Source organism: Eublepharis macularius, chromosome 6 (assembly GCF_028583425.1).
Source record: "Eublepharis macularius isolate TG4126 chromosome 6, MPM_Emac_v1.0, whole genome shotgun sequence".
Classification (NCBI taxonomy): Eukaryota; Metazoa; Chordata; class Lepidosauria; order Squamata; family Eublepharidae; genus Eublepharis; species Eublepharis macularius.
The window spans coordinates 40,040,363-40,065,583 of record NC_072795.1 but is presented as its reverse complement, the minus strand read 5'-3'; the positions used below and the strand labels follow the sequence as shown (position 1 = coordinate 40,065,583).

General features: G+C 40.7%; 1 protein-coding gene across 1 annotated transcript; it reads left to right on the top strand.

Moving 5' to 3' along the window:
- The first annotated feature begins 1,974 nt into the window (after positions 1-1,974).
- Positions 1,975-24,900, top strand: DIPK2A (divergent protein kinase domain 2A). Its single transcript, XM_054984260.1, has 3 exons — positions 1,975-2,766; positions 21,188-21,491; positions 22,220-24,900. The coding sequence occupies exons 1-3, from the start codon at positions 2,113-2,115 to the stop codon at positions 22,549-22,551; spliced, it is 1,290 nt and encodes a 429-aa protein (XP_054840235.1). The 5' UTR covers positions 1,975-2,112; the 3' UTR covers positions 22,552-24,900.
- Positions 24,901-25,221: the final 321 nt, after the last annotated feature.

The following is a 25,221-nucleotide window of genomic DNA, read 5'->3' as shown; positions in this document are numbered from 1 at the left end:
GGACCACAAACCGTAGTAAAAGAATTTGGCAGAACAGTGCATATAACTTTTATATAAAGTTATATGCAGGACAATGCCAATGTTTCTGACTTTCAAGCTCCCTACTGACAATAAGGGAAATGTGTGCCCAGGCTGCACATAACCTTGTCCTCAGGATTATTGTGTAACACAGCCCATGCAAAGCTGAGATGTGCAAAGAATCATCAACCATAGGAAAAGGACTTCTACTGGCCATAATTGAGTATATTTTTCAAGCAGTTTCAGAGTTCCACAGACCTGTCCTGCCAAACACTCTTAAGATTTCTTTCAAAAGCAACAATTTCCTAGGATAAAAGCACTTCTGTGGAAGAAATCAACTTGAATCACATCCTAGCCCTTTGAAGATGATGATTGCCCAGCACAAGAGCTGGTAAAAGCTGCTCAAACAATGTTGCACCACCTGATACTGCTGAGGATGGCCTGGATGGGAAGAGCTAAAGAAGGGGCATGCTGAAACCTGCTGGGTTAACAGGATGGAGCAGGCTATACTTCTAGTAAAGAAGCCAAAAGGCTGAGACGATCTTAGGCAAACCAGTTTTTCCATTTTCCACTTCTATAACAATTACATCACCCAGACTATTAGGCGTTCTTCCCATTGCTTGTGAAAATGTGCTTAGGATTTCTAACACTCAGCTGCTAAACTCACAACGTTAAAGCCAGCTCTCTCAAAATGCTTTTATGTAAAGGTTCTAGAAGTCAACCTGGACATCAAAGAGCGGTTACTAGCAACCCTAAAGAAGGCTTCCTGGGAGTAAGCCTCACTAAATAGACCGGTGTAGGATTGCACTAAGAGACCACCCCTAATCTTAGAACCCTACTCAATGGACTCACTCCCGGGGAAGTGTTATTACGATGGCTGAATATTCTCTGAGAGTCTAGTTCTCAGAGCCTGATAATCTACTCCACTAAGGCCAAAGAGCACCCCTCGTAAAAGGGCTGTTATCTTCCTCAGACTTTAATTAGACCATAAATCTAAAATCAAGAAAAATGTCTTATTCCGCCGCCCTCCCAATCCCGAAATCCGCTTTGCTTGTCAACCGCACACTTTCCCCTTCAGCGTGGCACAAAAGCGAGAGCCGCTCACGGGGCTTAAGCAACAGCTCCCTGGTGGGCAAGAGGGGCAAGCGCGCGACGGCATTCAGGTCACAGCACCGTCCCCGGCTGCGGCATTTCTATCCCCCACACGGCTCTCTGAGGCGGCTTCCCGACGCTTCACGGAAAGAAGGGCTACCGAGGATGGGGAAAGGTCTGGAAACCCCCTCGGGCTCCTTTCCAGATAAGAACCTCTTTCGGCAGGCAGAGCTGAACGCAAGCCCGAGCAGCAGATTTCCTCAGGAAGGCGCCCTCCCCTCAGGAAGACCCAATAAAGGCAACATGGCGGCGGCAGACCCAGCGCCGTCTCCCCCACTCCGACTCCCCTCTCCTCAACAAATCACTAAAAGACACGAGACCGCCCGACGGCAGCTTACGACTATAGGGGAAGGGGAGCGAGCAGGATGGGGTGGGGGGAGAGAAAGACTGACACCGAACCAATCAATTTCCTAGGCGGCGCGCGCGCGCGCTCACGAAGACCACGCCTGGCCGCCCTCCCCCCTTCCTTGCAGGATAGGGGCTCTCTCGCCTGTGCGGCTCCGCCTCAATTCCACCGACACCTTATCGTCACCGCAGGGCTGGGCGTGCCTTAGACGCTGCCCCGCCTACTCCCTCCTTCTCCACGCAGGTATACGAGCTCTTCAAAAGAGCGTGCCCGTCACGCGCCTTCCTGAAGCTCCACAGGCACGCGCGCGCGCGAGGCCCCGGTGGTTGGCGGCGGTTATTGTTGTAGCTCCTCCCCTCCGGGGGGGCGGGGCCGTCCTGTCCGGCGGACTCTCCGCACCGCCCCCTTTCCCCCCTTGCTCCCTCCCTCAGTAACTTGGCTGCCTTTTATCAGGCGAGCCTCGCGGAGGAGAGTTGATCGTTGCCGGAGCTGCAGCGCGGGGAGTGCAGAGCGTGAGGGGGGCGGCGGGAGGGGGGAGAGCGGCCGCGAGGGGCGTCCCCCGCCGGCTGGCCCGGCCGGCGGCGGACGGACGGACGATGCTCCGGTTGGTGTCGCTGAAGTTGGGGCGGCTGTACCGCTACATGAAGCTGGCGGCGCTGGGCATCCTGGCGGCGGCGCTGGCCCTCAACTCGCCCTCGCTGCTGGCCTCGCTGCAGCGCAACGAGCTGGCCGAGCGGCGCTTCTTGCAGCTGAACAAGTGCCCGGCCTGCTGGGGCACCAGCTGGTGCCGCAAGTTCCTCAACGGGCAGCTGCGGCTGGAGAGCTGGGGCCGCCTGCGCCTCCTCGACTTCCTCAACGTCAAGAACGTCTACTTCGCCCGCTACGGCGAGCCCCGCGAGGGCAGCCGCCGGGTGGTCCTCAAGCGCCTCGGCTCCGCGCGGGAGCTGGCCGACATCGACGCCAAGATCTGCCGGCGCGCCACCGGCAGGGGACGCTGCGACCTCCTCCAGGCCCTGCACGCCACCGAGTTCGCCAGCATCAACGGCGACGTCCGGCTCCTCACCCCCGACGTCGTCGAGGGCTGGTCGGACCTGGTGCACTGCCCCTCGCAGCGCCTCCTCGACCGCCTCGTCCGGCGCTACGCCGAGACCAAGGACTCGGGCAGCTTCCTGCTCCGCAACCTCAAGGACTCGGAGCGTATGCAGCTCCTCATCACGCTGGCCTTCAACCCGGAGCCCCTCGTGCTTCAGGTAAGGGGCACCTGCGGGCACACCTGGGGCGCCTCCGTTCCCACCCCCGCCGGGGTTGCGAAAGGGCGCTTGAGTGCGTTAATTTCAGGTGGGTAGCCCGGTTGGTCTGCAGCACACCAGCGGGATTTGAGCCTAGTGGCTCCTTAAAGACCAACAAGGATTTCAGAGTATAGCTTTCGAGAGTCAAAGCTCCCGTTTTCAGATAAGTTTTGAATCTGGAATGCTTATTCTCTAAAAATCTTGTTGGACTCAAATCTTGATAGGATTAATTAATGCGAAGCCTGGTAGGTTAGCACTCCTCCCCAAATACCATTTCCCTCACATGCCTTCCTAGGTGCTCTGATTGTCCACCTGTGGTTGAGAGCCAGGATCTGGTATTTAGAGAGACCCTGTCCTTGTATACAGAAGCACTACTTACTGGTTGGGGCTTTAACAGCCTTTGTGTAGTTGTTTAATCTGTTGTCGTTAAAGCTTTGCATTGTTTTTCTTCCCAGTTCCCACAGCTGTTTAGTTCAATAGCAGGATTGGAGTCCAATGGCATCTTAGAGACCAAGGAGATTTTCAGAAGAAGGGAGCTTTGACTCTCTATACCCTGAATAAAATCTTATTTATCTCTAAACTGTCACTGGACTCAAATTCTTCTGTTCTGCTGCAGATGGACACAGCTACCTACCTGAAACTATTTAGTTCCATGTATGCTTTGTGTTAGAAATGTAACATTCAGTACTTAAATGCTTGCTAGTGTGTAAGTAGTTGTTTCAGACCATCATGGAATGAAAGGGCACATATGTAGAATTTGTACGCTTGTGCTTCTTCCCACGGTTTCTGCTTTGCAACTCATAGGTTTCCCACTCACTCCTTTCATTGAAATTTCCTGTTTCTCTAGTAACTACATTGCCAACATCAGCTCTTCCCCATGCTGCCTGCCTATCTTACTTTCAGAACCCAGTGTTTTACTAAACACCACTTCTTTGCTCTGAGCGCAGGTCCAAAACTGATTTAAAGCCCTTGGCAATCATCTGCATTAAATCAACTGATATCAGACTGTCAGTTGCAGTCTGTTGTGGATTGTCCTGTGTTGTGGTGTGTCAATAAATTTGCCATATGCACACCAACATGTTAACCTCTAAAATCAATCTCCCACTGAATGACCAGGAATCTCTGGAAATGCCTAGAAGTAATACTTGAAGTGGGAAATTGCTGTCCTGAGTTAGGGTATAACTTCTGTTTGGGGGTTACTTCTGAAAATATGAACTTAAATTTCACAGTACCTTTTAACAGCACTCTTCAAAAGCCATGTGAAATAAAAGAAAATTTATTTCCTCCCTCTTCTAAAGAGTCATACCTTGAAATACTTTCATGCCAGATTTGGTCAATCAGATTAGGGCTTTTTGACCCATGACATGTTTTCTGTATGAATGTGCCTACTGTAGATTCTTCAACTCCTTCAATATGGTTGGAATTTGGGTAACTTTTTATCAGTGAGAAATAACAGGATCTCTATATCTACATTCAAATGTGATGGCTGTGTTAATCTACTGCAGCAAACAACAAAGATCTCATGGCATCTTCAAGGCTGCTAAAGCATTTGTGAGCTAGAGTCCAGTTCCTCAATTATGCCTCAAAGCCTGTATAAACTTATATTTCAGTAAATATGTTTTTAAGGAATCTTCCTCTTTTTTGTTGTATTTCTCAAGACCTGTTTTTTTGTTTAGTGACCTTTCTAGCAATCATTAGTGGGTGAAATTGTTGTTTCTCAGGTAGCGGGCTTGGTGGCACTGTAACTAAAGACCAGGAGCTTCTTGCTATAGTTACTTTGTTGACTCATAAACCATGGTAGGCTGCTAAATTTAACATTGTTTTTATACTACTCATCAAATTCAGCTATAAAATATTTGTCAGAACTGCTCCAGTTACAGTTCAGAATAATACTATATTTAGATTTTTATGAAAGCTCAAACCTGATATTAGGTTAAGTTGTGAAATAATGTGTTTTGGTTTAAAGGTCACCTGTAAATGAACAGATGCTGGAGATTGGTAGTGTAATCAAGCTGAAATAATTATACTAAGAGTATAGGCATTTGTGTTGTCCATGAATCTATATTGCAGTCTACCAAGGTCTAAAAGTGTGGGTAGCCACAATCTTAGTTGCTGCATCACTGCATCATGAAATATAAATGAAATTCTCTGAATAAATGCAATAAGATGAGCAGCCCTGCGTTTTGATGCTGAACTTCTGTCTTTGTGTTAGAAATATCCCTGAAAAGTTTGCAAATAGGCAAAAAGATGCTTAAAAACTGAATTGCTTCCACAAGTTAGAATGATTGACAAAGAAGGATCAAGTGGACTGTTGAAACAGCTGGTGCTGTGTTGAACTGCTTAGTGATTTGACATGTACCAGCTGGTGTATAAATGTTAACTTTACTTAAAACAGCGCTATCCATTTGAAATCAAGTCAGGTTTTTGAAACATTGCTGACAGGAAGGCTTTTTTCACTTGTGGTTTCAGTATTTGCTGATGTGATTGATCAGTGACCTAGATTAATATTGTAGTGGCTAAGAGAATGGTTAGCTTCACTTATGTGTAATATAAATGATATTAATTGGCATTTAACTGTTTTTGAATCTTACATCCACTGTAAGGGGTGAGAGTGTATGCAGTTACAGTTCATTTAGAATGTGTCACCTGAAATATTAATAAATGATGTATTAATGGGGTACTGATCAAACCCCATAGTTTGGATAAATATAATTCCTAGAAGGCTACAACCTCCTCATAGTTGTTTTTACATCAGCACCATGAGCTGTTGTAAATTAACAGATTGTGATTTGTCAGAGTTCACTGAGCTAGCTTTGTTTATTGACTCTGATTTCCCCTGTCCAAACAGAATATTCCTTATGCAATACACCTTTGTACATTAACTTGAAAAGAAGTTTCAGAATGAATTAAAGTCATATTTATACATTCATATTGTGTGCAGGCCCTAAATAACACAGTATCCAAACACTTAGCTGTTCTGTTTGGCAGCCAGCAAATTGTTTAATGAGATCTGATTGTATAACTATTCAATATCCAACTTGGTTGGGTGGAAGAGCAGGTGGCCTTTCTTGGTCTGTTAAAACTTTTAGTATAAAGTGTAGGTCTCTCACACCCAAGTAAATATTTGCAATAATGCACCTGTTTGTAATGCTGCTTTCAAAATTAAATGATGCTCTGGATGCAGCCATCACTGTACCTCATTCTTATTACTCAGTCCTTTTTTATGAAATGACATTTCCAGAAATTGTAATACTAAATAACAAAGATGGACATGAGTGGATGTGTGATTCTATAGTTTTAGTTAACTGCCCAGTACTGTACTATTTCTCAAATATAAGCAGACCTTTAAAAACTGTATACTTGACTGAAAAAGGTAGGGCCTTCACAGCTGAACTAATTTTTAGGTCATCTTGTTTCAGATACTTCTTAAGTATGCTTGCATGTTTGGACTTTGTTTCATGTTTATTAAAATAAAAGTTCGTGGGCTTGTTACTGAAGCAAGCACTAACTTCAAAAGCTCTTACTGAAATAAATGTTAGTTTTTAAGCTGTCGTTGGACTTTTGTTAGCAAGTGCCACTTAGTGTATGAAGATCTGTATATAATTAGTCAACTTCTTAGTAGATTATCAGCTTTCAATTACATTTTATAGGGAGGAAATGAGTTCTTATGTATAGTGATAGCTTATTGTGATACTCATAAAACTGATTTCCAGATGACAGCAATGCAGTTCTCTACAGCTAACAAGGATGGTTTCTGAGCATTTGCAGGTTTTTTTTCTGACCTGAAAAATGTATGTTTTAAGACCAAATAAGCATAGATTTAATGAACCAAGAACTCAGTGCTGTTTTCTACAATAACTAACTAATGTTGGTAGGGAGCAAGAGTCCTGTAGCATCTATAAGACTAACAAAATTAGTGGTAGGCTATGAGCTTTCGTGAGCCACAGCTCACTTCTTCAGAACGTCCTCTGAAGAAGTGAGCTGTGGGTCACGACTCACGAAAGCTCATACCCTACCACTAATTTTGTTAGTCTTATTGGTGCTACTGGACTCTTGCTGTTTTCCACTGCTACAGACAAACTAACACAGCTACCCAACTTAATCTAATGTTGGTAATTTTGCTTTGTATAAATTAAAACTGCTGAATACAATGTATATATTAACATGCTGATGATTGAGAAATAGGGTAGATTGTATTCAGCAGATTGTGGTGGTATTGAAATGGCATATGAATAGTCAGTAGCTAGAAATCTTGAACTTTGTTATTTTTTTAATGGGAAATGTATCTTGAATAATCCAATAAACTGTGGTGATTCCTTTGTCTGAGATTGGAAGCTTAGTTTGAAACCTCTTTTGGGTATGGATTAAGTGGTAGTGTTTATGAAATGTACATTGCCAACACAGCCTTATTTTATCTGGTTTTGAGATTATTTAAGCTTGACCTACATTTGATGCTAGAGGAAAAGCTTTATCATGGTAACATCTACCAACAGTTCACTTTGTCTTTATTTTTAAATGTTTAATGATTTATCTACTTGTTTAATCCTTGACATTCTGGGCGCCTAAATACATCTCACTCCTACTTATATTGCTAAACAGTATAAACTTATTTCAGTGAAAGCTGTCTTTTAATTTGCTGGATGTAGCAATCAATGATAATTCAGGAATGTCTGTCACAAGGGCCTACAATCAATCAATAGTCAGACATAGATAATAGCTAGGAATGTAAAACTGAAACAAAAATACAACTTGTTACAGAAAACTATTGCGCTTATTGCTACTTTGACAGGCCAAAAATGTTTGCCTTGATGGGATCTGTTTGCAGAAATGCTTGTGCATTCTTTCTTCATCTAAATGCACTATTGTCATAGTAGAAAAGTAATTCTGATTACTTGTTTCTGAGCACTGAAAATCTGGTTGTCTGGTAGGAAAATGTATTCTCATAGAGTTAAAGCTAAGTACATTTAAATGATATAGCTGCTTTGAATTAAAAATGCATTTAAGGCAAACAGGGTTTTTTTTGGCTTGGAGTATTGATTCCTTGTTAGTATTTATTCTTGATTTCCCATTGGTTAATTTCTTTTTATGCCTCGGATGTCAGTGGTTCTAACATTCCACAGTAGTGGGTACTGCTGCTGTGCTTATTACAGCAGGCACCGTACTAGGGTTGCTACGTTCCCTGACTTCCCCAGTGGGAGATCAGGGGCCTGGCACTTACAGCGCTGTGTTCCTGAGTTCCTGTTTGCGTCCACGCTTCTGGCTTGTGTGATGAGGTCATTTTCGGGAAGGGGCAGCCTGGGAGCGCTCCCACGCTCACCAGGGTACTGAATGGGCCAGCTGTGGGCGCGATTCAGCCTGAATTTGGCCCACTGTGAGTGTGGGGTGTGTGCCACGCTACCTGGGGGGCCCTGGGAAGTGTGTCTCCTGGCGGCCAAGTAAGTGCGGGTGGGGGGAGGGTGGGAGCAGGAGATCCCCTGCCTAGGCGGGGGAATGGCACCCCTACTCTGTGCTCTTGTGGAACTTTGTTTCAAGATTTTATCACATCACTAAGAGTTCCATTTCATAGTACATTGCCAAGAGTAGACTTCACAGGCGTACATTTCTTGGGTGGGTACATGTCAGTACTGGGCAAACTGGTAAATTTTATATAATAAAAAAATGTACATTTTTATAATTCAGCTCTGAAACAGAAGTACATACTAATTAGTTAAGAGAAATGCAAAATATTTATTATCATTTAAAGTCTTTTTATCCTGCTTTTTCATATAGCCATCAACTGAGTGGCCCCATGAGGTTGCATATGTGGATTTTCAACTAAATAGTTGCTAACTTTTGGGAGTGGGGGAGGAATCCAGACTTTCCTCATGCCCATTTCTCTAGAACACTGCAGTTAACCCTCTGATTAGAGACTAGAAAGAAAATAAAAATTTACGGGGCTTCTCTTTCTTTGAGCTCAGCCACTGGTCCTTTTTGCACTGGGCTTTAAAGCATTTCAGTATCTGTTCTGCCTCCCATGTTTGCAGAAGTTTCCCAATTGCAAGGTAGTCATGGGACTCAGTACTGATGTTGGTTGGTGGTATCCTCAATTTTTCCCCTGTGGACATACCACAATTTGAAGCTGCTGCCATGTCGGGTCTGGCCCGATTAATGTCAGTGTGAACTCTATACTCCCCTTCTGCTTCTCATGTCCTCTGTCTCCTTTTCCCTGGGAGCTGATTGGTCTGTGCAGAATTAACCACTCCCACCCACCTCAGGACTTTGAACTCCTTTTCCACCATTTTTATCAGTAAAGCAAGGTAAGGGTCGTAAGGCTGCTTCTTCGTTGGCTTCCTTCCTCCTGGATATGGATGCACTCATTTTTTTTTCAAAGCCAGGAACAATTCCTGATGTTGCTGCTTATTCCCTACTGGCTTTAAAAATCAGGAAAGGGTTAAATGGCCACTTTCCCCTTCCTCCCTTGGGGTATGCACACACACTTTTTTTTAAAGGCAAAAATGGGTTGTAATGTTGTAACATTTTAAAGTTGTAACATTACTGGACATTCCTCCTTGCTTTAAAAGCCAGGAAAGGGTTAAATTGCTGCTTTTGCCTTCCTCCCAGGCATGTTTCGGGCTTTGCCAAAAAGAAAAAAAAACCAAGTGTTTTGCACAGCCCTTTGGAAACAAAGCAGCTGGCGGGGGGGGGGGGTTGAAGCAACAGCATTTTAACCCTTTCCTGGATTGGCTTTAAAAAAAAATAAATGAGAGTGGAACAAGCACCAAAAGAACATATTTTCCCCCCAGAACTCCACCACCAGTTGCCTCTCCAATGGGCATGGGACAGCCTCATCAGTAAATGGGAGGGGTTCCAACATTGCAACATTACTATGCCCTCTCAAAGTTAAAAAGAAAGTGTGACGTGAATTGTGAAGCTCTGAAAGACTGAAACTGCACCGAAACTTCAAAGCACATCTAAAATGAAAAACAAGACGCCAAATCAAAACTTCCTTGGACAATGTGGAATGTGGAGGTCCCATGCTGAAGCCATTATGATTGTGGTGAATGCTCATAAATGACAGTTTAAACCGTAAGTGTGAAAAGGGCCACTTTTCAAAAAAGGGTTTTGAAAGCTCAGTGCTAAGAAAATTCTAAAAGCAAGGGTCAGTAGTAGTTACTGGATGGATAGATTTTTTTCCATGTGATGTATGTTCTTGGTGATAATTTGATGTAATTATCAATAGTTAGCAAATTTGAACAGTTATAGGAATAAAGAGATTGATTACAGAAGGTTGCAGTAGGTAAGTATTTATAAACTTTTCAAGACCTGCAACGTGCTGAACATAGAACCCACTGTGCTGCAAGCACTTGACAGGAAGCGAGGGAACCAGATTTATGATCTCACAGGTCATAAAGGTTAGTACCATGGGCAGCAGAAGACCAAGAAAGTCAGGGACATGAAACACTACCTAAGTATCAGGGGGTTTAAGATAAGAAACCAAGAGTTTCTTGGGGTGCACCCAAGAGTGCTGATAAAACTTTCCAGAGAACTTGCAGAACCCCTGTCCATCATCTTCAAGGCCTCCTGGAGGACTGGGGATGTGTCACAAGATTGGAGAAGAGCGAATGTTATCCCAATCTTTAAGAAAGGGAGGAAGGATGACCCGGGAAACTACAGGCCGGTCAGTCTGACTTCTGTTGCGGGGAAGATATTAGAACAGATTTTAAAGGGATCAATCGGTAAGCATCTGAAGGACCACTCAGTGATCCGGGGAAGTCAGCATGGTTTTGTTCCTAACAGATCTTGCCAGACCAACCTGGTTTCCTTCTTTGATCGAGTGCCCAGCTTACTGGATCGGGGGAACTCTGTTGACGTGATTTATCTGGATTTCAGTAAAGCTTTTGATAAGGTCCCCCATGACATTCTGATGGGTAAACTGGAAGACTGTGGAGTAGACTATAGGACAGTTCGGTGGATAGGGAACTGGTTGGAGGACCGCACTCAAAGAGTGGTGGTCAACGGTGTTTCATCAGATTGGAGGGAGGTGTCCAGTGGGGTGCTGCAGGGCTCGGTTTTGGGCCCGGTACTTTTCAATATTTTTATCAATAATCTGGATGAAGGAGTGGAAGGGCTGCTCATTAAATTTGCTGATGATACCAAATTGGGAGCGGTAGCAAACACCCAAGAAGATAGAATTAAAATTCAACAAGACCTGAATACTCTGGAGAAGTGGGCAGCTGTGAATAGGATGCAATTCAACAAAGACAAGTGCACAGTATTATATCTGGGCCACAAAAATGAGAAGCACAAATACTGGATGGGGGATACACTTCTGGGCAGTAGTATATGTGAAAGGGATCTTGGGGTAAGAGTGGACTGTAAACTGAATATGAGCAGTCAGTGTGATGCGGTGGCAAAAAAGGCTAATTCAATCCTGGGTTGTATCAAAGGGGCCATAGCATCGAAATCGCAGGAGGTCATAGCCCCTCTCTATACTGCCTTGGTCAGGCCACACCTGGAGTATTGTGTGCAGTTCTGGAGGCCTCACTTCAAAAAGGATGTGGCCAAAATCGAGAGCAGAGGAGAGCAACAAGAATGATCAGGGGTCTGGAGACTGAGCCCTACGAGGAAAGGCTGAGGGCCTTGGGAATGTTTAGTTTGGAGAAGAGGAGGTTGAGGGGGGACATGATTGCTCTCTTTAAATATTTGAAAGACTGTCATTTGGAGGAGGGCAAAGAGCTGTTCCTGTTGGCAGCAGAGGATAGGATGCGAAGCAATGGGCTAAAACTACATGCACAAAGGTACCGGCTGGATATTAGGAAAAACTTTTTCACGGTCAGAGTAGTTCAAAAATGGAATCAGCTGCCTAGGGGGGTGGTGAGCTCCCCTTCACTGGCAGTTTTCAAGAAGAGGCTGGATGAATACTTGTCAGAGATGCTTTAGGCTGATCCTGCACTGGGCAGGGGGTTGGACTAGATGGTCTGTGTGGCCCCTTCCAACTCTATGATTCTATGATGAAGAGTCAGAGCCTTGGTGAAATCCTCTCCAAATGCTTAATGATGTTTTTGTGTTGGTATACTGCTGCTTCTCTTGGAGTGCATGCCAAGCGAGGCAGGAGGTATGACTTGATATCTATGTGTGAGCACTAGCAGGAGGCCATTCCAAAATGGTAGTTGTGCAGGAACTTGCAACCCAGAACATGGGGCTTCTTGATCAATGGATTGAAGATTATTGTGGTAGATTATGTTAGATGAACATTGTGAAGGATGGTGCTCATGGCGCTAGGGTTGCATCTTTCCAGCCCCTGCCCCCATAATACAATAAATAAATAATTATTAATCAACAAGTCCATAAAAATATTTTATATCATGTCCATATAATTTATCTTCTGCCATATTTATACAACTTGATGTCTATACTAAGTTTTCCATATATTTCAGGATTGCTTCTACTCAGTCCCTTGTTTGTATGGCAGATCTATGATGTTATTGGGCAAATGAACTTGGCTTTAAGATTCATAAGAGCACTAATACAAAAAGCTGATATGTAAAGCAAAATATGTGTCTTATATAACAAACAGCCTTTGTTTAGGTGATCATCAATCTTAGATTAGAAGTGCAAGTTTTGACACATTTGACACTTTTGATTTAATTTTTAAATCAAGTAATTCGAAGACTGAACTTTAATAGAAATAAAAAAATAATAATTATTAAACTAATAGATCAGAATTTACTCTTATGGTTAACATATTTTAATCTTGTTCTGGTTCCTGGGTGAAGTCACAATTAAAGATTTCGATGATAGCCATTGTTGTGCTTGCTACAGTTGTAGGAGATAGTTGGCATGTGGTCCTCTTTCACCATACTTTTAGTGTGTTGTGACTGAGTAATAAGCTATTGAATAATTGTTTCATTCCTGGGTGTTTAAGTGGTAGTTGTAAGCGTACCTTGAATCATAACATTTTTTTTAAGTCCTGGCAAGGAAGAACCTTATAGGTGGTATAAACACTTTCTTTCCATCCACATCTCCTGTTAAACATTAATTTACTCCTTTTGTGACTCATGCCTCTTGCTAGCTCTTCTGTTTAACTCATCCTATGTAATAAAAAAAACTACTGACAATATTGACTCATTGTTACTGTCTGAGTTTAAGCTCTACTGAAAAAGTAGCAGTAATTCACATTGCCTTGGTGCACTTACTATATGTACATTGCTATAATAGATGCAGTTATGTAAAATTGTGTTTACTGTGGAAGAATACTTTATTGATTGACGGGAACCACAGAACAGCCAAGAAGGCTGCAGTTCTAACCATCTGAGGTAGCCTCCATTTGGTTTGTCACAGAACTTTCTGCAGAGGTATGTGAGTTTCTCTGTAATACAGGCTAGTGAATTAACAAGCTGAAGTATTATGAGTTTATTTTCCCCTTCCAGTACATCTTTGTGTATTTCCTTGAGACATAGGGACGAAATGGAAGAAATTTACAGTGCAATCCTAAGAAGAGTCACTCCATTCTAAGACAGTTGAAATCAATGGGTTTAGATGGAGTAACTTTGCTTAGAATTGTGCTGTTACTGGGTTGGTTTCTTCAATCATAAGAACAGCAAATCAACATATCAGTCTTGCGGGGGAATTGTTCTCCAGCTCTTACAAGTTATTTCTTCTACAAAGAAAGCTTGTATGTCTAAAATTAAAATATATGAAAATGAGATTCTTTAGTTTCTTATTATTGCTTACCATTCTTGAGGGCTGGCGGTCCCAAATATTGTTATATTATCAAGCAGCTGGCTTGGTTTGGATTATTGATTGGATACTAAACCCTAAGGATAGATTAATAAAATCAGAGGCAGTGGATTTAGTAGATGGGCTGCATAACTACCTTTGGGTGGCAAGAAGAACAAGGAGACAACAAAAGAATCATGTTATAAGGGACAGCCTCATACAAATTTGGGAATCAGTTAGAAAGAGAATGAGTCCATTGATACCACCAATATTATCACCAATTGAAGCTTTTTGCGATAAAAAGCAGAGAAAAGACAATGACTTAATAACATACAGAGATATGATAAACTCTCAAGGGAAGATAAAATCATGGCAAGAAATCCAAGATGAAGGAATAAAAATACAATGGCTGATATACTTTCAGGCTATCTCTAGATTAAAAGAAGCTCTTAAAGTTCACAGAGGACAATTAAGAGACCTTTCAGAAGTCGAGAAAATAATCACACAGAAGAAAGAGCACATTTTTGGTCACATCTACAAACTTTTACTTCAATATGATACAGAAACAGAACAAGTTAAAATCTGCATGGTAAAATAGATGCAAAATTCTGGTGAAGAAATAACATTTCGACAGTGGGAGAATCTTGGGACAAAGGGTATAAAGTTTACGGCAAGTCAAACACTAAGGGAAAACTGGTATAAGATGTTCTTCAGATGGTATGTCACGCCAAAGGATATTGAGAAAATGGACAAGAAATATATAGGATCATGTTGGAAATGTAAAGAAGCGGATGGCTCTTTTTATCACGTTGTGGACATGTAAAAAAAGTAAAAAATTCTGGAAAGACATTCATGCTGAGATGCAAAAAATCTTAAAACTAGATTTTGCCTTAAAACCTCAGACTATGCTGCTGGGAATAATACCAGAAAATATCGATAAAACATTACATGAATTATTCAGATATTTGTTGACGGCGGCAAGAGCGACATTTGCGAGGAAATGGAAAGAAGATGAATGCCCAAACAAGGAAATTTGGAAAGACAAGATGGCAGAATATGCAGTGATGGCGAAACTGACAAGTTATATAAATAGAAGACCAATAAGTGAATTTGAAGAGAAATGGGGGAATTATTTTGCTTATAAAGAATAAAATAAATAAGAGGTTGCAGTTCTATAAAGTACCAGTTTATTGTATATAGCTTATTAGTGCTTATAGTCTAACAAGGGGAGAAAGGTATGAATATATAATTAAATATTTTATTGTTAATTGCTAAAATAGTTTGAAGATCTGGAAGCATTGATAACGTTAGGGACAAGTAGAGAGGATGAAGATCACTATATTAATCAGTTATATAAAGAGATAAGATGAAATAGTGCAACAATTATGGAATGAGGTTTATATATTGATAAATTCTGAATATAAAGCTATGATAAGATGGAAATGGTCAAATATTAGGGACGAGGTAGACTGCATAATGTATTTAGTTTGTGAAGATAAAGGTGAAAATAGTAGCTGGAATAGTATGTGTATTCTTCATTTTAATATTGATTAACTCTGATTAAGATATGTTTTGAGTGCTCTGTATTTTAATAACTCTTATGCAAAATCCTACCCCTTCTTTGACCCTGTAACTTCCCCTGTTTTTTCTGTACCCTTTTTATTTTGGAAATACTAAAAAAAATTATTGCTTACCATTCTCATACTTTGTGACTGTTTCTTTCTTTGTTGCGTGTCTTAATTGTTCTAGAACACCTGTTTACATGACCATACATCAAAATGATATAGTAAACAAGCTTCACCTAGTTTACATGACCACACATCAAAATGATATAGCAAACAAGCTTCACTTGGTGCAAATAACAGTTCTTTACAGGTGAGCAGCTTAAAGGCCCATTCTTTATGCTCCTCTCCAGCTAAAAGGTTTTTGCAGACTTTTTAAAGATGGTAGATCCCTAGGAAGCATGTATACTAAATATTAGAAGTGTGCATTCTGAATGCAGTTAATGAAAGTATAATCCTAATAGCTTAACTTTAGATGGGTATGTAATCTGAAGCTGCCTCTGACATTTGGAAGCATTGCAAAGTACTGAAATTTCCGAGGCTGTAGCATCTGCCTTGTTGATGATGTTTCTGTTTGCCTGGAATGCGCAGGACAGTATCCACCATTCTTTGAGATGGGGGACAGGGAGCGACTCAGTAGATACATGCCTAATAGGCACACAACACCATCTAACCAAAAGAGTTACTTGTTGCTTCCACCACACACCAGTATTCTTAATTAGAATACCTGCATGACGTTTCCCTTGAGACCCAATTATGCAAAGTTAACCTGTTCATATGTGAAGCAGAAAGGGGTTTGGTTATATTTTGTACAAAAATAGAATGTGTGCCAAGAGGTAATGTATGTTCCTTATCATGCTGTGCTTTGAACCACTTAATTTTCTACAGCAAGTCTGTCAGTTCCTCGGTAGATGCTGGGAAGTAAGTTGAGTTTGGTGTAGGTTGTAAGAAAAATGTAGCAGTGACTCTAGCTCAGTGTGCAGTGTAACACCCTTAGCATGAAATACCCTTTGCTTTTTAAAGAAATTATTTTCCCTCCCCAGTTGCTCTTTGTTGAGGGAAAGATGGATATAACTCATTATTCCATGTGCCTTCTCTGCAGGGTTTGTAAAATAGGAACCCTTTCTCTTCTCTATCTACAATTTAGCAAGGAGGTGATACCTATAATTCCTTGGATATAAACTATGGGAACTCAGTCCTGGTTGAATGAAGGTGTGCTGTGGTGGAAGGTTCTGTCATATGTTGCTTCTAGAAAAGGGTTGTTTCTCTTTTCTGCATGACATTTAAAAGGGAGGATCCTTTGTGTAAGAAGTACAATCTCCAGGGATTTAATCCAGGGGTGTGGTGGGGGATTGTAAATCCAAGCATGTTTCTCACTGGAAACATCTATAGATATATTGCCGAAGGCTTTCACGGCCGGAGAACGATGGTTGTTGTGGATTTTCTGAGCTGTATAGCCGTGGTCTTGACATTGTAGTACCTGACGTTTCGCCAGCAGCTGTGACTGGCATCTTCAGAGTTGTAGCACCAAAATACACAGATCTTTCAGTGTCACAGTGTGGAAAAGATGTTGGCAGGTAATTTATATCTACTCAGGACGGTGGGGTTGGGCTGAGTCATCCTGGAAGAGTTCCCCAGGGTGTGGAATGCTAATGGAGGGAGGCTTCACTGTATCCTGAGGAGCTTCTTTTGCATATGGATTGGTGCTTGATATGCTGATCTTCTCTGCAGGGCTATTGTAGGGTATAGAGTCTTTTGTTAGCCTGGTGTTTTTCAGGATTGGAAACCATGCTCTATTCATTCTTAAAGTCTCTTCTTTCCTGTTGAAATTGTGCTTATGCTTATGAATTTCGATGGCTTCCCTGTGCAATCTGACGAAGTAGTTGGAAGTGTTGTCCAGTATTTTGGTGTCCTGGAATAGGATACTGTGTCCTGTTTGAGTTAGACTATGTTCAGCCACTGCTGATTTTTCCGGATGGCCAAGTCTGCAGTGTCTTTCATGTTCTTTTATTCTGGTCTGGATGCTACGCTCTGTGGTCCCGATGTCAACTTGTCCACAGCTGCAGGGTATGCGGTATACTCCTGCAGAAGTGAGGGGGTCTCTACTGTCTTTTGCTGGTCGTAGCATCTGTTGTATTTTTCTGGTGGGTCTGAATACTGCTTGAAGGTTGTGCTTTTTCATAAGCTTTCCCATCTGATCAGTGATTCCTTTGATATATAGCAAAAACACTTTTCCCGTGAGAGACTGTTTTTCCTTGGTTGTTTGATTTATCAATGGTTTAATTGCTCTTCTGATTTCATTTCTGGAGTAGCCATTTGCTTGAACTGCGTGGTTTATATGATTAGTTTCCTCGTTGAGAAAGTGCGGTTCACATATCCGTCTTGCACGGTGTACTAATGTGTTTATTATGCCTATTTTCTGTCGAGGGTGGTGATTGGAGTTTTTGTGTAAGTACCGATCCGTGTGAGTTGGTTCTACAGGACCACATCAGAAAAACCACGTCTTACATCAAAGATTCAGCACATTTCATCAACAAAATCAGTTCTCTGAAACTCAATCCACAGGACATACTCGTCAGTTTTGATGTTGTATTCCTGTTTATTAAGGTTCCAGTAAAAGACACAATTGCACTTATTAATCAGATTTTTCCAGAGGATGTAACGGCCTTATTCCACCACTGTCTGACAACCAGTTACTTCGAATGGGATAACGAATTCTATGAACAGATGGATGGGGTGGCCATGGGAAGCCCTCTCAGCCCAGTTATAGCAAACTTCTACATGGAACATTTTGAAAAAACAGCTGTAGAATCGGCACCCCACAAACCTACAGTCTTGTTCCGGTTCGTAGATGATACCTTTATCATTTGGAGCCATGGTGAGGAAGAATTGATGGAGTTTTTAAACCACCTCAACAATATCCACCTGAACATACAATTCACCATGGAGAAAGAAATCAAGGGTAAACTTCCATTTCTAGATACCTTGGTCATCCGCAAAGCAAACTTTCAGTTAGGTCACAAGGTCAACAGGAAACCAACTCACACGGATCGGTACTTACACAAAAACTCCAATCACCACCCTAGACAGAAAAAAGGCATAATAAACACATTAGTACACCGTGCAAGACGGATATGTGAACCGCACTTTCTCAACGATGAAACTAATCATATAAACCACGCAGTTCAAGCAAATGGCTACTCCAGAAATGAAATCAGAAGAGCAATTAAACCAAGGATAAATCAAACAACCAAGGAAAAACAGTCTCCCACAGGAAAAGTGTTTTTGCTATATATCAAAGGAATCACTGATCAGATGGGAAAGCTTATGAAAAAGCACAACCTTCAAGCAGTATTCAGACCCACCAGAAAAATACAACAGATGCTACGATCAGCAAAAGACAGTAGAGACCCCCTCACTTCTGCAGGAGTATACCGCATACCCTGCAGCTGTGGACAAGTTTACATCGGGACCACACAGCGTAGCATCCAGACCAGAATAAAAGAACATGAAAGACACTGCAGACTTGGCCATCCGGAAAAATCAGCAGTGGCTGAACATAGTCTAACTCAAACAGGACACAGTATCCTATTCCAGGACACCAAAATACTGGACAACACTTCCAACTACTTCGTCAGATTGCACAGGGAAGCCATCGAAATTCATAAGCATACACACAAATTTCAACAGGAAAGAAGAGACTTTAAGAATGAATAGAGCGTGGTTTCCAGTCCTGAAAAACACCAGGCTAACAAAAGACTCTATACCCTACAATAGCCCTGCAGAGTAGATTAGCATATCAAGCACCAATCCATATGCAAAAGAAGCTCCTCAGGATACAGTGAAGCCTCCCTCCATTAGCATTCCACACCCTGGGGAACTCTTCCAGGATGACTCAGCCCAACCCCACCATCCTGAGTAGATATAAATTACCTGCCAACATCTTTTCCACACTGTGACACAGAGATCTCTGTCTTTTGGTGCTACCCCTCTGAAGATGCCAGTCACAGCTGCTGGCGAAACGTCAGGTACTACAATGTCAAGACCACGGCTATACAGCTCGGAAAATCCACAACAACCATCTATAGATTTAGTTAATACAAACCCTTGCCATTAAGATATTAAATCTAAACAAGATTATTAATGAATAGAATGAGCTGAATCCAAAAATGAATAAAACGCTTGTCCACATCATTACTAAATATATTGCATCAATCTAACATATAAACCACTGTTTATGATCCCCCCCCCCAATATGTTATCAGTCCAGCTGTCTTTGCTATTGAGGGGGGGAAAGCATTAGATATATTTATAAAGCATGTATAAATTAACATGGTATGCTTTTTTATTTTTGCTACAGAATAAAGTTCACAAAATCATATCCAACTTAATTCTTCTGAAAACTTTCTCTTGCAATTGCCATTGCCATGAAGGAAAAAATGAGATAAACTGTATATCATGCCGTGGAATATCAATCTGTGCTCCAGTTTTTCAAATCGGACAAGGCCTTTTGCAATTAGGCAACAGTACAATAACTTAGGGGAGCAGATGAACAAAATCAAGATGAAAATGATTTCATTGTAGAGATGGAGTCTGTGGCAACTAATTTTCAATGAAGCGTGCATAGTCCTACAGATTCTTTGCACTCTGCCAGTGTCTGTGAAAGAAGCTGAAAGAAGTTTCAGCAAGCTAACCCTCATCAAAAACTGCAGGTGTTTTCCACACATAATATATAGTGGGGCAAGAACAGTTAAGTTTCCTAGCTATCTTGTCTGTTGAGTGCTATCTTGCAAGAGAAATTGACTTTGGGTACTAGATCATGATTTTGCAGTGAAAAACACCAGAAAAAATAAAGCTCTGAGTTAATTGGACTAATATTTGCTGCCAAGTTAGCCCTTTAGATTTTTTTCAAAAAACATTTTTAGTGACCAAAATGCTATAAAATGATTAGCAAACCTGTTGGACTCCTAGGCTTGATGTTATTATCAAACAAATGTAGCAAAAGTGAGCATTTTTCAGAAATGTAGACAAAATTTTATAACAGACTTTTTTACAGTTCATAGGATTGTATGTATGGGATGAGGGATTGTAGAGCTGGTGTGTGTATGTTTGGGGTGCATTTTACACGTTTGTATTGGGCTTGAAAAATTAATGCTTGGACCCTGGGGGGGTGGGGCAGAGAGACAGTAGAAGAATTGCTAAAAGTGGTGAGGGTTGGAATGTGAATAGAGTTTGAATTTCAATATGAATAAAAGGGATAAGAAAAGAGGGCACACTTGGAGAAGAATTGCTGAGAAAAAATGTTAACATGGAAGAGTGCTATAGGGCATTTTTGTGAAAATGTAAAACTCTGGCAATATTGTATTTCTCTTCAAATTGGAAGAGTGCCACTGGAGTAGGATGGGATGAAAGTAAAAATATACATACTTTTACTATAAGTGGAAATAAAAATTGAGTGAGAATCTTTTGTATGCTCACTTGGTGACAGCTAAACTGGAACTTGAGCATGTGTCTTTTGAACGAACCAAATGGGCAAATGAAGATACTGCATTGTCTGCAATAGTGACAGTAATGAATGCAGATTGGCATCAGTTCTAGAGCCCTGACCTGTCACTTGCATTGAAGAGCTCATCCATTCAGATAAACAAGCTTGCAGGAACTAAAAATCTATTCTGTGGCATTACTACTACTGAAAACATAAACGTGAGGTTTCTGAAGTTTTAGTTTTGGCAGTATAGAATGAATGGGAAAGGTAAATAGTTGCTGATTGACAGTGCAGTTTCATCTAATTTTGTGATTTGTAGTTAGTTGTTTAGGCCTGGTAGCTAATAAACTTAGAGTGCAAGGATAAGGGGTGAAATGACAAGGCAAGATTAAATTCAAACAGTATTATTTTGATGGGGGAATAAGAAAGTAAGGCGAGTTGCATATTCCTGTGTCACAGATGTGTGTTTCGTTTACATTATATGTGGAATCCCTTAGAGCTAGAGAACTGGACTCTTTCTCAAATAACTAAATGTTTCTAATCTCCACTTTTTCAGATTGTAAAATTATTCCTATTTGTTTCTTTTAAGTGTCTCTTCTTAGTTCAGCATTAATAAATGTTTTTTTTTCTTTTGCAGAGTTTTCCCTCCGATGAGGGCTGGCCATTTGCAAAATATTTGGGTGCGTGTGGAAGAATGGTGGCTGTAAACTATGTGGGAGAAGAATTATGGAGTTACTTCAGTGCCCCGTGGGAGAAACGAGTGGACCTGGCATGGCAGTTAATGGAAATTGCAGAGCAGCTGACAAACAATGACTTTGAATTTGCACTCTACCTCCTTGATGTCAGCTTTGACAACTTTGCAGTAGGCCCTAGAGATGGGAAGGTCATCATTGTGGATGCTGAAAATGTTTTGGTGGCAGATAAAAGATTAATAAAACAAAGTAAGTTGCTTTATTTTCACCATACCTCTTAGTTCTTTGTTTGCATTTCACAACTTAAGCTGTGGGGTTTTTGTTGGTGCTGTCGGAAAGATAGTAGAAGAGCAAAGTTTGGGTTTAGTAGCACCTTAAAAACCAACAAGATTTCCAGGGTATAAGCTTTCAAGAGTCAGAGCTTTCTTTGTCAGATACCACTTCAGCTAGTACAGTGATCAGTCCTACAAGTTAAAGTTCTCAAATACCAATTATCTGAACAAGTCAGAACTGGAAAACTCATTATTACATCAGCTCTTTAAACAAAACCAAACTGGATTTTTGGAATTTGCTTACTATGCAATAAATATAATAGACTGTTAAAGTTGCTGTAGCAAGCATATTGGGTATTCTTCCTCATCATCACTGTTACTTCAAAAAGTAGTTTAGATTCTAGGTTTATAACTCTTCTCTAAAGAACACGCTTAACCATTAAAAACCATGCTTCCTTATATCACCTTAAACTGCTTTTGCTTTTGTAACCCCTACAGTATCTATCCAAAGCATTTCCCTCCTAGTACTGGCAGATACCAGTGATTCAGACAGCACTGAAACCAAGACTTTGTGGTCATCATAAGCATTTATTTTCTGATACTCCATCATCAAACTTCTAAAACCTGTGAAATAATTAGAATAGGAGAATATGTTGCTTTCCAACCTCTTAACTATTTTCACTTTTTTCTTTATGAATTTCACAGATAAACCTGAAAACTGGGATGTATGGTATGAAAGCAAGTTTGATGACTGTGATAAGGAAGCATGTCTGTCTTTCTCAAAGGAGATTTTGTGCACTCGTGTCACTGTGGACCATAATTACTATGCTATTTGTCAGAACCTTTTATCAAGACATGCCACCTGGCGTGGCACTTCTGGAGGACTTCTTCATGATGCTCCAGCTGAAATTGCCAAAGATGGTCGACTTGAGGCCTTGCTGGATGAGTGTGCCAATCCAAAGAAGCGATATGGTAGATTTCAAGCTGCAAAAGAACTACGTGAATATCTTGGACGACTGAGTAACAATGTGAGGTAGTTAATGGTCAGAAATCTTATTATAACAGTGAATATGCTTGGACAAGAGACATGGACAAGTGAGTTCTGAACATCACTCAAGGTCAAACAACCAGAAGAAGAGACTATACACTTTTAAGGAACTTAGATGATATTTTGTTTCAGCTGATAAGGTTACATATCCCAGTGATGCTTGAGTTACTTTTAACTGGGAAAAGACTGAGAAATTGACTAGCATGTCAAATAGTACTTAACACAGCCTGTGTTAGTACCACCATTTTGTGCGGCTGATGCTCTTACTTGGAAAGTCAAGTTATATTGGCCTGTTTTAAAGGCTTTATTTCTGATGTCCTTTCAGATTTTTATTTTCATTCTTAAGACCTACTAAAGTGATGCTTACATACATGCTGGTATGGCCTATGTGTGACTCATTATTCCTGAAACTAATAGGTTTTCATTAAATGCTGTGCTGCACTTTCTGTGAGTACAGGATTCCTAGGCTTATTCTAATGTTGAGTTCTTTCCACTGTTTCTTACTGTTTGTATGCCTTATTAAGAATGCTTTTATAAGCATATTCTTAAATATTGTGTGAACATAACCTAGACACTTCTGAATTCTTTGTAATTCTGCTACAGGTAATGCTTCACCAGTTGGATTGGTGTACAATTCCATCATTATTCCAATATGTAATCATGTCCATTCAGCAGGGAATTGCTGACTAATTTTGAACCAAGATAATTGGAAGTTTGGGGATACATCAAGTGGAAAAGAAGATGGTTTTACAAGTATAGAAAATCATAAGCCAAAGAAAATGGTTGTGCATCAGTCTTTAGTTATTTAAACAAAATTATGTACTGTAGTGGCACTAACCCAGTGAAACTCAGATTTCAGTGGGTTTGCAGTTATTAGTTTGAAGAAATTTTGCTACTAGTTAAAAGCTTCACATGAGGATGAGAAAATGCCTAGCAGGCTAGCATTTGTTCTGCATTATTCACAGTTCTGCTGAATTTGCAATGTAATGATGTTTACGGAATTTTCAACCATGGGGTTGACTAATAATACTCTTCATATTTTCTCTAGAGGCTTTTCATTGCATTGAATATTTCAGTTGTAATTCAAACAATCTTGTGATGGTTACTGTGACCTTAAAGGCCCGGAAGTTGCATGAGAAATTGAATCAATTCTAAAACAAAATCCTTTCACAAAAGCTTGCTTTACTTTTCTTTATGCATGGTGGTAACTGCAAAGGTTCTCCTGGCTGCAGTGGTGAAATTCTGATCCTGAATAAAGTTTGGTTGCAATGTCAACAAAATGACAACAGGTCAAAATTATCTTTCTGTGTTGGAATAAGATAGGGGTTCTCATTATAATGATCAGTGTGGTGCTAAAAAAGGTATTGTAGACAGATGTAAGCAGATGCTAGAGAAAAATAGGAAAAAGTTGAAAAATCCAGTCTGTTTCAGAGCTCTGAAAATGTGGAATATCAGAAGAGCTTTTTTTAAAGACAAAACTTCCATCCACTTCTGTTCTGCTTGTGTAGTGAAAAGGTTCACCAGCTTTTTTGCAAGTAGTCTCTCAACAGAGTTGCTTTCTTCTTAGTTATTGGGCTGGACTCGGCTCTGTCTCCTGCAGAAAAAAAAATACTTCTTGCTGTGGCACAAACCCTTTCACTTCAGGTATTGTGGGCACAATCTAGAGCCTCTTAGGCATGCTTGGGTCCCCTGAAATAATTTAGATTTAAGTCCTTAGGTCCCAGTTATTTCAGGAAGCGTAGGGTTGCCTAACTATATAGATTTTACCATATGTATTTATATAGGATTCAAGTTGACTTTCTTAGCTCAAGTATTGAGCAAAACCTAAATGTGAGACTTAAACACTAGCCTGTCACAAAAAGGCCTTGTTTTACATAATATTTATTTAATTCCCACTGTTTTAGATGAATGAAACGTATGATTGCTGTAGGCTTTAAACACCACAAACACTGCCAGCTATAGAGGCAACTGCTAAATATTCCTTGTGAGGTTTGGGTTAGAGTTCATTGTTTCCTCTTGAAAGTGCTGATAAGCAGGATTCTAAATACAAAAGGAGTCCATAATTCTCAGTCTACAGGGAAAACACCTATGTAGAAAGCAATAAGTTCTCTTCAATTTGCACCTATCAAGTATTTATTGTACAAGGACAATTTATATTTTTAGTCATTGCCCACAAATAATGGTGAATATTTTTGAATGAGATGTTGGGGTTTGTATGTGCATAAAATTGTCTTTTGTACTGTAAGTTACTGTTTAATTTGATTATCAAAACTGTCTCCTGTGCCTTTATACTAAGGTTGTTTTTACAACTTCTCTTGACTCTTAATAAAAAAGTACTTTTAAAAACTCTTCTTGGCTTCATATTTAATGCACATTTACACTGCATTAAGGGGGTTTATTCTGCTATGATTTATGTTAGAGGTTAGGATGAAGCAGCACTGGTATCTGAAAACGTTGCATTTATTCACAGCCTTATAGGCCTATTTCTTTTTGTTTATAAAGTTATTATAAAGTCTAACCACTGATGAATATAGTTGGGGGTTACAAGTAACTAAGGGACTGCAGAACAATAACATTGGATGCTCCTACATAATAGTTTGAAACTTTATAATCCTTGTCAGTTAAGCATTCCTGCTTATACTATTAACATGGTGCAGAC